The sequence below is a fragment of the Nanorana parkeri genome, unplaced genomic scaffold (assembly GCF_000935625.1).
Source record: "Nanorana parkeri isolate BGI_ZX_2015 unplaced genomic scaffold, ASM93562v1 scaffold3, whole genome shotgun sequence".
In the NCBI taxonomy this organism is placed as follows: domain Eukaryota; kingdom Metazoa; phylum Chordata; class Amphibia; order Anura; family Dicroglossidae; genus Nanorana; species Nanorana parkeri.
In genome coordinates, this window is record NW_017306271.1 from 5,371,583 (window position 1) to 5,384,622 (window position 13,040).

Here is a 13,040-nt window from a genome sequence, read left to right on the forward strand (position 1 = left end):
GTGTGTGGTGTGTGTGTGGTGTGTGTGGTGTGTGTGTGGTGTGTGTGGTGTGTGTGTGGTGTGTGTGTGGTGTGTGGTGTGTGTGTGTGGTGTGTGTGTGGTGTGGTGTGTGTGTGTGGTGTGTGTGTGTGGTGTGTGTGTGTGTGTGTGTGTTTAAATTGGTGCAGTTTTTGAGGTTTTATGATAGACATTTGAGGCATTTTTTAGGTTTTATTATACACATGGAGGGGAATTTGACTCGGCCAAAAATTGAGGCCCAGCATACAACATGGGCCTGCATACCGGGGCTCCAATAGTAGACAGTGATTGCTATGAAAACTGGTGCAGGCACTTGCAGGTAGCTCAAGGTATCTGTACTTGGTGATCCTATGGTTTTTTTCATACAGGGCAATATCTCACCTAAGTGGCTTAGGTGGGATCTGTAAGTAAACGGTTGCTTTGATCTGCATTGACAAAGCACAGGAACTGAACTCCTATAAGCTCTGGCTATAAAAAGGACAGACAAAGGGCTTGTTGCCATTGTTTGTCTTCCTGCAGCTAATCTTCCTTTATTGTAGACATTCTATGCCTTGTTCTGCTCTGTGTGGAGGCACCCATCATGGTAGAGGTGGATTTTTTTTTTCCCCCTCAGCTCAGCGCCTCTAGCAAAGAACTGAGAGCAACACAATTGCCAAAATGATGAGACTAGCAGCGAGACGCAGCAGTGCCCAAGATCTCAGTGTAGATATACTATGAGGTGGTAGGCGCCATCATATCAGGAAGTTACTGCTACTTTATCAGCAGGAGTTCATGACAAAATGTACTTGTTTGGGGAGGTTAGATGTTCTTTAGATCCTTATAAAACAGAAATTCTTTACCCTTTAAGTTCACTTAAAGGTGAACTATGAGGCGAGTGAAAATCACTCAGCCTCATAGTTTTAGCCGACGTGTGACAATGAAACTGTCACAGGTCGGCTCAATAGATCTGGAAGTGAGCGAACACATAGCGTCTCTCGCTCCCTTCTCAATCTATCCCTGCAGAGAGCAGTGACTGTCACTCACGGCTCCCTGCAGGGATTCCTCTCCTGTCCGATCCTCCAGCTCTGACTAGTGGAACGGACGGGGAGGGCGCGGGTACAGCTGGCTCTGCCTCTGGATAGGCAGAGCCAGCTGTCAATACCGCAGCTGGGTGGATCTCGACAGTAATGTTGGGATCCGTCCTTGCTGCGGGGTCTCGGTATACCTCGGTGTCTCGGTAGCTCGTGGTATACTGAGCTTAGGGTGACGGGAGGACGCTAGTTTGTGTCCTCCCATTACCCTTAGGGGAACTATGGGGGAAAGCCCTGACCCCATACTTCACCTTTTAAGCAGTATTGTTAACCTGTCCAATTCTAATATCTAGCTAATCCTACTGAAATTCTTGAATTATGTTTATTTTATGGCTTTCATTTTAGACAGAAGTACTTGGAAACAATATTCCACACAACGCTTGTAGCTCTTAATGTTGTCAAATGTCTGATTTGCTGTTTTATCTTTTCAGATGCGGGAGGATGATAGGGTTGCCATCCATGAAGCCATGGAGCAGCAGACCATTTCCATAGCAAAAGCTGGCATTACCACCACTTTGAACTCTCGCTGTTCAGTACTTGCTGCTGCCAACTCTGTGTATGGCCGGTGGGATGACACAAAGGGTCAAGAGAACATTGACTTCATGCCTACCATTCTCTCCAGGTTCGATATGATCTTCATAGTGAAGGATGAACATAATGAACAGAGGGATATGGTAAGATGAGCTGCCAGTGTATTTTTATTTTAAGATTACTATTCTGAGCATTTAACTTCAGCAGATACATGTAGACCTGAATGCAGGTAGTAACAGCTGACGGGAACCTGCTAAAGGCTAGATTTGGTTGTCTTGCCATGAAGTATCTGATCTTACTTCAGGTTGCCTACATGCATCTAGTTACGATCAACCCTTCAGTATTTACATTCAAGTAGGTTATGGAGAAAACCCCTTCTGAATTGTAACCACAGAAATATAACTTTTTTTTTTTTACTACTAAATGTTTGAGTCATTTGTCTAACTATTTTCATTGTAGGCGCTGGTATAATTTTATAGGTTGAAACATTATCAAAACCTTGATACCTGCACCTAGCATTAAAGGGGCATCCACCTTGCAAACCCCGAAAAGTCACTTTATACTGTTTAGTAGCTTTTGTTTGTCTTCTTTGGAAACACGTGGAAGGGGTAATAGACGTGTGGTGGGATGGAAATGGAAAAGGTTTGTCATTTCTGGAAGCATCATAGCAGTGCTGGATTACAATAGCCTGAGATCTCAAGGTGCCAGCACTTTATAGATGAGCAAATTTAAATATAAAGTCCTAGATCACTGGTCACTTATTGATCTTTTTGTTCATGATCATTTTCTATTTTAAGGATTTTTTTTTTTTTTCTCTCCCTCCACAGACTTTGGCCAAGCACGTGATGAATGTCCATCTCAGTGCACGAACACAGACGCAGGCTGTCGATGGAGAGGTGGATTTGAATACATTGAAGAAATATATTGCTTATTGCAGAACGTGAGTATCAGTCTTGAGCTTGCTTGTACTTTGTACTAAGGGGCCCATTTATAAAGCAGTAGAATGACCCTGCTCCCTCCATTCTGTTATTAAAAAAAAAAAAAGATCACACTGGCACCTTAGTAATAAGTGAGGATGCAATGAGGAGAGACCAGTAAGGGCCCTGTCACACCATGTGCGGACCAGGTCTGCACGTGTTTCTGCAAACGAGGTGCGTTTGTGACGCGTTCCAGGGCAGGTTTTTTTGGGGGGGGCGGCAATGACATGCAAATTTAATCTTTGTTCTCCATGTCATAGTGTCTGTTGTGTTCCAGTGCAGGAGAAATGTGACATGCAGCATTTTTTCTTTTTCTTGCACTGTAACGGACTGGACTGGTGTGTGTGAACAGAGCCCAAAAATCACATACAAATGCATTGGATTGGAAAAATGCAACGTACCGCATCTGATCCGGACATGGTGTGAAAGGGCCCTAATACTAAGTGAGGATGCAGTGAGGAGAGACCAGTAATACTGGAGCATTTTTTGCAGATCGCACTGGACTGGCGTGACAGGGCCCTAATACTAAGTGAGGATGCAGTGAGGAGAGAACAGTTATATAACCAGTTATGTGATTAAGCTTCACCATCATGGAATGTACACTGGTCTGGTGGATAGTGTCATCTACTCTCCATGTTAAATAGTCTTGACTGTATTGTGTATTGATTTTAATACACAATTCTGTGTATTAAAAGCTGGTTAATGAACAGTTGGTTACATTCCATTGTGATCTGTTGCTGTTCAAGTCCTCATAAAAGAAAAGCTGGCAGGTTACAATTGCAGAATGTTTGAAAAAATAAATGATAAAACACGCCTTATCTTTCAGTAAATGTGGACCTCGACTGTCAGTTGAATCGGCTGAGAAGTTAAAGAATCGATATGTACTGATGCGCAGTGGCGCTCGTGAACATGATCGGGAAAGCGAGAAGAGATCCAGCATCCCTATTACAGTCAGGTAATGACAAGGATCATTTTGGGTTTCTGGTGTCTGGGGCATTCTTATTGCAGGGTACCAATATTGTACCCACAAAGCAGTAATCACCCAATCTAGGCGTCTTTGGCAAGGAGAGATGAGGCTTTCTTTTTTTGTCTGTCCAGGGTAAATCAACTTGGCTGGTAAAAGAAAAACGTACTGTCCTCTTAGAACCATAGAAACAAAAACAACTGGTAGTGCACTTTAAGAACAGTGTACTTATTGGTGTAATATTGTGCTACTTAGCTGACATCTAGGATGGAGTATTGCTTGTTACCCACAAGGGTTTTTACTTATTCTAACATCTGAAGTTACGTCTTTTGTTTCTTGCTGTATGTAACCATGCATGCTTCAGTTTCTGCACAACTGGCAGCTGGTCAAATCTATTTCCAGGAAAATGTAAATACGGGTTTGTGACTCGTGGGGGGTCATCTTGCAAAACCACAATTTCTGGCTTTAAAATCATCACCTTTTGGTGGAGTTTAGGTGTTGCTACAAGACCATGGAATTAGGTTTTTCTGTATCAACACATTACTTCCTAAGTAACCTCACAGTTCACTAGTGGCTGTGTCTCAAATTTGGCATTTCCATTTGACAGCCAGGTTACATACTGCTCCCGTTAGTAGGCCAGTATGAGATCTTGCCGGTTGTTGATACGTGTTAGATGGAATATCCATTTTACTGGGGTATTCGCACGTTCTAAATCTCATGGCATTATACAACACTATTTCACAGTATATAGCTTGCTTTATCCTTTTCCCTATCGCCAACTTATACCAATGTAAGCAGACTGTAGCAGCAGCCGGGAGTCTGAAGCCGACTGCTTTACACTGGAATGCATTTGGGTGGCTCGGGCTGTGAAATGTGCACCCCCAAACTTGTGAGCCTGCAAATGTGATGGCAATAAAGTTAAAAAGAAAAAATCCAGTTTAATAAAACGTAGAAACGCCCTTAATTTGTTTTGTGTCTCCAGCCCATGCACTAATATCATGCAACATATAAAATTGCAACTGACGCCATTTTATTCTACGAGGTCTCTGCTTTTAGAAATAGAGTTTTTGTGGGTTTGAGTAGTCTTCAGGCCTAAAATGTGCATTTAACATTTGTGCAAAAAAATGCAAGATTGCTTTGCAGCAAAAGTCAATTTAATAAGTTATGGTATCTGAAGTATTTTAGAAGGGAGTATTTTGACCATACATAATGGATGCTCTTCTAACGTTGCTCTCACTGTGGAGTGTGCCCATACAGCTATATTTGTAAATGTTGACTTCTTGCAGACAATTGGAAGCCATTGTTCGGATTTCAGAAGCACTTAGTAAAATGAAGCTACAGCCCTTCTCAGCAGAAAGTGATGTTGATGAGTCACTGCGGTTATTCCAGGTCTCTACACTGGATGCTGCCATGTCTGGAAGCCTGTCTGGTAAGGGAGAAAAAAAAATCAATGTGCCAGACAACGTGCTGTTGCTTGCCTGCCATGTGCTATAACATACTTTTTATTTGAAGGTGTGGAAGGATTCACCACTCAGGAGGACCAAGAAATGCTGTCCCGCATTGAGAAGCAAATGAAGAGAAGATTTGCCATTGGATCCCAGGTGTCTGAGCACAGTATTATCCAGGATTTTGTGAAACAGGTGAGGACCCTGTTAATTTAAAATTGCAGCCAATATAATAGGCAACTGTTACGCTTGGACAAATCATTGCATGCTTCAAAGTTGCATTATCTTGAAATGGCAGCAATGAAACTGAAGATTGTAGGTTCCTAGTGTAGAATTTTCACTTGTACTGTACCTGATATTGGCAACTGAGCTTGGGGTTTAAAGTGGCACTAAGGTCTGCAGTACTTCAGCTCTAGTGTCTGTGGGCTTCATCACCAGTGCTGACATCTTCACTTGGTTGTCTTCTTGGTTTGGTGTCTCTCAAATCAACCAGTCAAGATTACAGGATAACTAATTCCCAAACTTGCACTTTTAATCATGGCACTGAGGCATGTGGCTGGGCAGTGCAGTGTATCTAAATAAGTTTTGTGAGCAGACAGGCAAGAAGCATTTATTGCAGGACACATAGGGGTGTATTTATAAAACATTCACAAAGCCACTTGATCTGTGCTACTGGGGCAAAAACAAATGTTAGTATTTTCTTTCTAGGTTGAATTTAATGTCAGTAAAATACTGCATTCAGGTTACTAGATGGAGCTGAGGAGAATAGCAAATATTTTTTCCTATGATCCTCCACGCAATCTACTGCCCAACATGATACAGCAGTGTAAAATCTGATTTAGGGTAACCAATTTCAAGATTGCAGTAACATTAATGTTGGTGTAAATGCCAAACTTTCTCAAGACTAGTTCATAACCCCTACTGGAAAATAAGACAGGTTTGTACCTTTCACCCACCCTGCTTATTCCCATACATTGGTAATTTGCTGAGAGATGGTGTGAAAACAGATTAGGCTACCTTGGCACTCCAGCTGTTGAACTACAAGTCCCATGAGGCATTGCAAGAGGCATGATTGGATCTGTGGTTTCACTACAGCTGAAATGCTAAGGTTGCCTACCCCTGTGGAAGAGGGTTACAAACGGGTAGGATTATTTAACCGATGTCTGGGTACACCTGGACAGGAGCAGGTCATGCTTGAGCTTCCTATAGGGGGTGTGCGCAAATCTGCATTTGGGCTGCAGCTGCTAAAATTAGTATGGGGAGTATAGAGAATCTGTTCTGGGAATGCAGGTGTAAGTGCAGACATCAGTGTGTATGTTCAAAGCTTAGACTGGCAGTGAACAAAACATCCGTGTGTATGTACAAAGTATAGATGGTGGTAAAACAGGCTGAACTACAATATGTTCTTCAATGGCACTATCCAGCTATGGAAATATGTTGGCAGGCTAAACATAAATGCTTTTGTTTTTTTTTTGTTTGCATCTGTCAAATGTTTCTATTTCATATTTGCAGAAATATCCTGAACATGCAATTCACAAAGTTTTGTATCTGATGATGCGAAGAGGGGAAATTCAGCATCGTCTTCAGCGTAAAGTGCTTTTCCGGATCAAGTAATAAATAGCACACTGGAATCTGTTGATTTTGCTATTTGTGTACAGATGAGGACTAGATTTTCAACAGATTATTTTTGGTCACTTCCAGCCGAAGTTACACAGTGAAGCCATGATGTACATAATGCGCCCGGGAAGGGGAGTTAATAGTCAAGCTTCTGCTTATATGAACAGTAGATGTGCAATTTTACGAAATGCTGACCTGAAGTTAAGCTTGTGTTCTGAATCCGTTGCACTTCACAATCTTTGCTTCTGTCCTAGGATGTTCTATTCTGGTTCAGTCTCCGTACTAAATATATCAATGTCACTTATTTCTACTTAAGAATAGTTCATATAAATGTTGTAAATGTGTTCTTTAATAAACGAGCAGAAAATAACATGTGCATTCATACCAAGAAGTAGCCAGACTGAAGTGGAATGTGCTTCCGGGTTGATACATTTTGTCCAATGAATCCAATTGGAACTCGTGTAGGTGTTTTTTGTAACTGATTACCCTAGAAATATTCATCCACTCCGGCATGTGCTGCAATACCAAATATGTGCTGAGCAATCAGCATTTACTTATGGATGTGCTTCCTAGGTGTGTTTACTTTTAGGGTTGTGGGGACACTGTAAGCCATTAAAATGCATTCTTTAATTTGTTTTTTTTTTATTATTATTATTGCTGCAATCACTAGAGGGCATCTGTGGTAGCATTGTGTGAGTGGTATTCTTTCTTTTTAGACTCGTTTTTTTCCCCTGCACTCAGCCCAACCAGAATAAAAGTTTTACCAGGCCAATATCTGTTGGCTATAAACACAAAATCGCTCAGGGCTGGGTACTTTTAGTTTTACTGGATTGGAGAGGTTGGGGAACAAATGTTACTCCTATTCCTCCACTTGCCATCTTGATGGTTTTTTGGAGGTCCTGGGCTCCCAGGAGACGCAGATGTATGCAGCACATTCTGGGCCTAGAAATGATTGGGTGGCTCTAGAACTGTAAAGATCAACCCTTCGACTGCCACAAGACGTGTCCTATATATCCTGGCAATCAAAGGGAGAAAATGTTTCCTTCACGAGCCTTGACATCTGTTGGAACTAATTCTTTGCAGCAAGGAAAATAACGTTCCAAAAACTTCCCTTCCCAAGAATCTGGTAGGTGGGATACAAATCCTATCATTCATCTGAGACAGATGCATGATAGGATTTGTAGTTTTACTACAGCTGAAGGGCTGGAGTTCCTTACTATCGCAAGACCTTAACTGTTCGGAAAGAAAACAAAAGCTCCAGTAGATTAAAGGAAGTAATTCTGTGCTGACTTTTGGAGACTTACTTAAATCTCATGGTGTTCATGCTGGCATCGGGTAAATTTAATTAGTACAGGGCCTACCCACTACTTTTGCAGACTGCAGCACTTGGCCTTCCCCAGACCTTTTAAGACAGCGAAAAGGATGGATCTTAAAAGCAGAGTATGGGCAGCACATGAAGTGTAAACCTCCTTCCAACATTGTTCCCTGATGACGCATCTCCTCCAGAGGAACTACAACTAACCAGGGCCCTGGAGGCACTTAAGTTTTGTGTCCTGGAGTAGGAGATGCTGTCCTGGGAGACTATTGGGTAAATAAGATTTGTACAGTTACCTCCTGTTTTTAATACTTGATCTATTCAAGCTAAACTCTGGGATACGCAAATATTGTCTAAATGCAAGATGCATGTGTATTCTTGAGGTTTAGTGTGCTTTGTGTTCACAAATCTGGCAAAAAAAAAAAAATGAGGGATGCACGGATATATCGGCCCATGAAATATATAGGCGGAAAATGCCACTTATGGCTAAATGCCGAAAGTGCTTTTTTCCTGCAGATACAGCAGCGCATCCCTGCTGGCAGAGTGCTGCAGGAGGAGAGCGCAGTGAGCGGCCGGCGTCTCTCCTCCTATCACAGTCTGGCAGAGCCGTGTGTGGGCGCAGACAGCCTACGCTGTCACAGTAGGCTGAGCTCTGCTCCGCTCGCTCAGCCTCCTGTGACTGCGTGTCAGGACGGAGAGGAGGCTCAGTAATCGCTGAGTGTTTTTACATAATTGAGGACAGAGCATGTTGACTATATCCTCAATTATGAATGGGAAAGTGATTTTCATCCCCTCCTGTTCATTCATAATTGTGGTTATAGTAATCATACCGTGTTCCCAAGTTATCAATGAACAAACACTCGTAGAGGATTCCTGTTCATTGAGGCTGCAGAAAAGGAGATTGAGGACTTTGCAATCTCTTTTTCTATTTTAAAAGGGAAATATCAGGGGTCTGTTTAGACCCAGAAAAAATTAAAATAAACATTTTTGGTTTCGGTATTGTAATTTCCATTTCGGTGCACCTCTATAAATTAGGGTATAACATTGCCTCTGTATAAGCTTCCGGTAATAAAGACCAGTCACTGCTGTGCTCTCTCCTTGTACAGGGTGATTGGTCTTGTATCTGCCCACTCCTGTAGTTTTCTTTTATAGGCAGCCTGTAGTGGGTTGGCCTGCAGAGCCCCTCCCACAATTCTGCTCTCTGCACAAAATATTGGGTAGCCAAGTGAGGGTGTCACTAGTAATGGTTTGAAAAGGCATTTGGTGCATACAAAGTGGATTTATATTGTTTGTGGCTATTACAGAATATATTCCAATTACATTTTTGGTGCCCCACATTCAGCTTTAAGGTCTATAAGGCTATTCCGCTAGTACTCATTAGTCATGTTGAACCGGACTTGTTTTGTTATAGGGAGGCGCTTCACTACTCATCTAAGTGACTTCCTCAGTTCAAGTGAGTGTCAGAACAAACCCCATTTATATCCACATGCTTACTCACCTTATTCCAATTACCATGGTGTCTTTGCAGAACAGAATAGATGGTGTGAAACATTTGTGCAGCACCCTGTTCTAATGTACCTATTCCTGCCCCCATGGTGTCATGCAATTTGGGAATACGTGTTATTTGTAGTTACTTGACTGAAGGTTTGCCTTGTTGTGAAATGACCTATTGCAGGGATCACTAAATGGCAGACCGTGCACCTGCACTGGGTTAAGTCTTTATGGCTGACAGAGGATGCCCTGGCCTTGGAGTCTCTCCAAAGTCAGTGCATCTATTGCCACCCAGATGTAACCCAGTGCAGATTCTTCCCCCTCTCCTCCCTAAACTTGTCCCCAAATAGTTACTAATGCAAGGGGGCACGCTGACGGATTGTAAGTACAAACGTGAAATTGGTAGTACCCTGGAGCAGTTCTGACTGCCCTGGACAACTGCTTCAGGGTACTGCCAATCTGGCAACATGTGGAATGATCCATCCCTGGTGAACATCTGGGACCTCACAATGAGCTGCTCTCCTCCTCTACCCCGGACCCTTCTGACACTTCACATCTGCAAGCTGAGCCCATACCAACAGGGACTGTCACCATTTGAAGGAAACCTCACCAATGCGCTGCTTCATACATCCACCCTGGGGTAGTGCATTACTTTTTATTTTCCTTTGTTATGCAGGGATATCACACCATTGCTGCTCCTGCACAACTGCTTCTCTCTCCCTCCCCATTGTCAGAGCTATAGCCACCAGGCTGTCCCTACAGTAGACTTAAAAGGTTTCAGGTTTCTGAGTTGTTTGAATCCAGTCCGTCAGACACTTCATTATTTTTTGACTGAGCACACAAGTGCAACAATTTACCTGTTCCTCCCTTTTCATGTGCCCACCTTTCTTTTTCACTGTGCTAGGTTGTGGCGCTCCTTTTCTCGGTTTTCATTTCACCAGCATGAGTTGTCATGTTAGTCTTTTGGGAAAGCTGTGTTAATGTGCACATGCAGGGGTGCCCATTAGGTCAATCGCGATCTACCAGTCGATCGCAAAGCAAACACGGGTAGATCACGATCAGCTCACTGACCAGAGCTCCCTCCCCAGTGTGGCTGAATGTGTCAGACGCAGCAGATGGGATTCTCCCCGTCTGCAGTGTTGGCCACACTATCACCAGTGCTGGGTGGGATGCCCCTGCCAGTCTGTAGCGTCAGCCACACGAGCACTGCGGGAGGACAGGGCTGCGCACATGAGACCTGGGAAGCTGCTGCTGCTGCAGTAGAGGTAAGGTAAACAGCCAGGAGAGAAAGAGAGGCAGTAGTCCCAGTAATGATTTTATGTGCTTGTTTTTTTTTTTAATAAAGGTTTTTTTTGTTGGTAGATCTCATCATCTGAAAAGTAGATCTCAAGACAAAAATTGTGGGTACCCCTGCTGTAAGGGAATGGAGCCACCTGAATAAAGGAACTTGGGAAGACAGCATTTTAATAGAAGTGCAGAGCAAGCACAAGCCTGGGAGAAAAAGCACGCAGCAAATAATCAGTGCAATGGGCTGCAGCACTTTATCCTTTTTCACTTCAGGGTTAAAAAAAAACATTCAAACGGCTCACAGATATTTATAATAAAAGAAAAATCTAAATGTTCATACATTAAGAAAGTACAATTTATTCAATGGTGTAAACGTCCTTTCTTAATTACATTAATAACAATATTCAAACAGTGCGCCACTGGCAACCATCTATTGCAGAAGTGACTAGATACCCGCCAGAGCATTCAGAAGATTTAAAAATGTTCAACCCTGAATAAGAGTTACCCCTCTCAGAAACCTTCATTGGGAAGAATGTGGGAACAGAGGTCATCGTTTTCCATCCTATGATGCGGATTAGATCTAAATCAGGGCGAGACATTTTCAATTCTGAAAATAAAGAATTGCTTCAGCCAGGGGTGTAACTATGGATCATGGGGCCCCATGGCAAACCCTTTAAAATCTAAATCAATTGACAGGTAGCAGGACACCTGTCTGCATAGTCTCTTCCTGTACATCTGATAGCAACTCTTCTTGATTGGAAATGCCATAAGGAGTAGAGTGTCAACAGCAACTTCAGCAATCCTTCATGGGGCCCCCTTCCACCCCCAAGCCCCATAGCAGCCACATGGGCTGCGATGGCGATTGTTACGCCTCTGGCTTCAGCTGTCCACTGCTGTAGCAGGGAGCGTGGCAAGTCAGGCACTTTGGCTATTAAAGCTACCTCTCCCCCGGATAGAAAAAAAGGCACATCCTTGGATTACGCTACCATTCACAGGCCACAAATGCCTCCCCTCCTATGTGAACATAAAAAAATAAGGAGCTAGATTTAAAAAGCAACTGTTACTATTAAAATAAATTAAGCCATCCTTGCAAAGATCGTCCTGCTGCCTCCTAACTCCGCTTCTTGGAAGATCCCAGTTTGCTGCAGAAGGTTTAGAATTGGTCAATTCTGGCAGTGTTGATGCTGGTGCCCACCCACTGTGCCCTGTGGTTTCCAACACCAGCACCTCCGGTAATGATGTAGGGGACGGTGGAAGGAACCAGAGAAAGGGCCAGGCATCTGGTGCACCCAGATGTGTTATTGATGCTAAATATATTTCATCAAGTTTAGACCTGCAACAAAGTGGAGTTTGGTGGCATGAGCAGGATTAGGCAAGCATCCACTGTTTCATTTCTTTCTTTTTGAAATAGGAACACTGTTGATTTAAAGGGAACCTGCCATGGTAACACATGGAAGCTGCCCTTTTAAAAATGCTAGTTGCTTAGCCGTCATGCTGATCTCCTAAATGTAGTACTTTGAGCTACTGCAGTAGACAGACAAGGATTTAGACTTTTGTGATCTGAATACTTTGAGAGGGGTAGGCTTCACTAGAAGAAAGCAAAGTGTCTGCAACAAAGGTTCAGCAAAATGTTGTATATTTTGTTCTCAGTACAGTTTCGATTCAAGCTTGGGGAGCACTTTAAATGTTATAAATGCAAGCTGTCCCTACAATTTATACTCCCCTCACAGATGGTGGTTGTAATTTACAACCCCTTAGCTGCTAAACACAGGACAGCTACGAGTTCAAGATTTTAGCTCAGGACTCATGCACATGGATGCCAAACAAATTTTCTCTTTCCTTCTGTTAGGAATCTGAACACAGGTGTATGGTTTGCTATGGCCCCATGCACACAGCTGCAACATTCGTAAACTTGCACCATGTTCAGGTCTGAAAAATCTCTGTATACAGTCCAGCATATTACTACAGCTAATACCACCTGGTGTCCTGTGTGATCAGGGTGCAGGTGGCTATTGCCGCTTACCATCTTTCTGTTACTAGGACACCAGTGGTTGTTGTCTACATCCTAGCAACCAGGTTGCTTTAATGCTGTATTGGGTGTAAATGTTACATGCATACAGCAGTTGACCTGCCAGCAAGATCTTGCATTTTATGTTGTAAATTCAGTAAGAGCCTTTATTTTTAGTAGGTTTATCCCTACAAATCGGGGTAATTCATAAAAAAATAAAAAAATATTGGAGCCAGTAATCAGCATAACAGCCATACAACTAGTGAATCATTAAAGGAGAACTATGAGGTGAGTGCTTTTCATTCACCTCATAGTTC

General features: G+C 42.9%; 1 protein-coding gene across 1 annotated transcript in view; it reads left to right on the forward strand.

Annotated features, from left to right (window-relative positions):
- Positions 1 to 6,666, forward strand: part of MCM5 (minichromosome maintenance complex component 5) — a 16,126-nt gene extending 9,460 nt beyond the window's left edge. Inside the window, exons 10-15 of the mRNA XM_018567381.1 lie at positions 1,520 to 1,762; positions 2,447 to 2,559; positions 3,423 to 3,551; positions 4,847 to 4,989; positions 5,073 to 5,200; positions 6,518 to 6,666. Of these exons, the coding sequence (XP_018422883.1) occupies positions 1,520 to 1,762; positions 2,447 to 2,559; positions 3,423 to 3,551; positions 4,847 to 4,989; positions 5,073 to 5,200; positions 6,518 to 6,619 (858 nt within the window). The 3' untranslated portion in view covers positions 6,620 to 6,666. The remainder of the gene's footprint in view (positions 1 to 1,519; positions 1,763 to 2,446; positions 2,560 to 3,422; positions 3,552 to 4,846; positions 4,990 to 5,072; positions 5,201 to 6,517) is intronic.
- Positions 6,667 to 13,040: the final 6,374 nt, after the last annotated feature.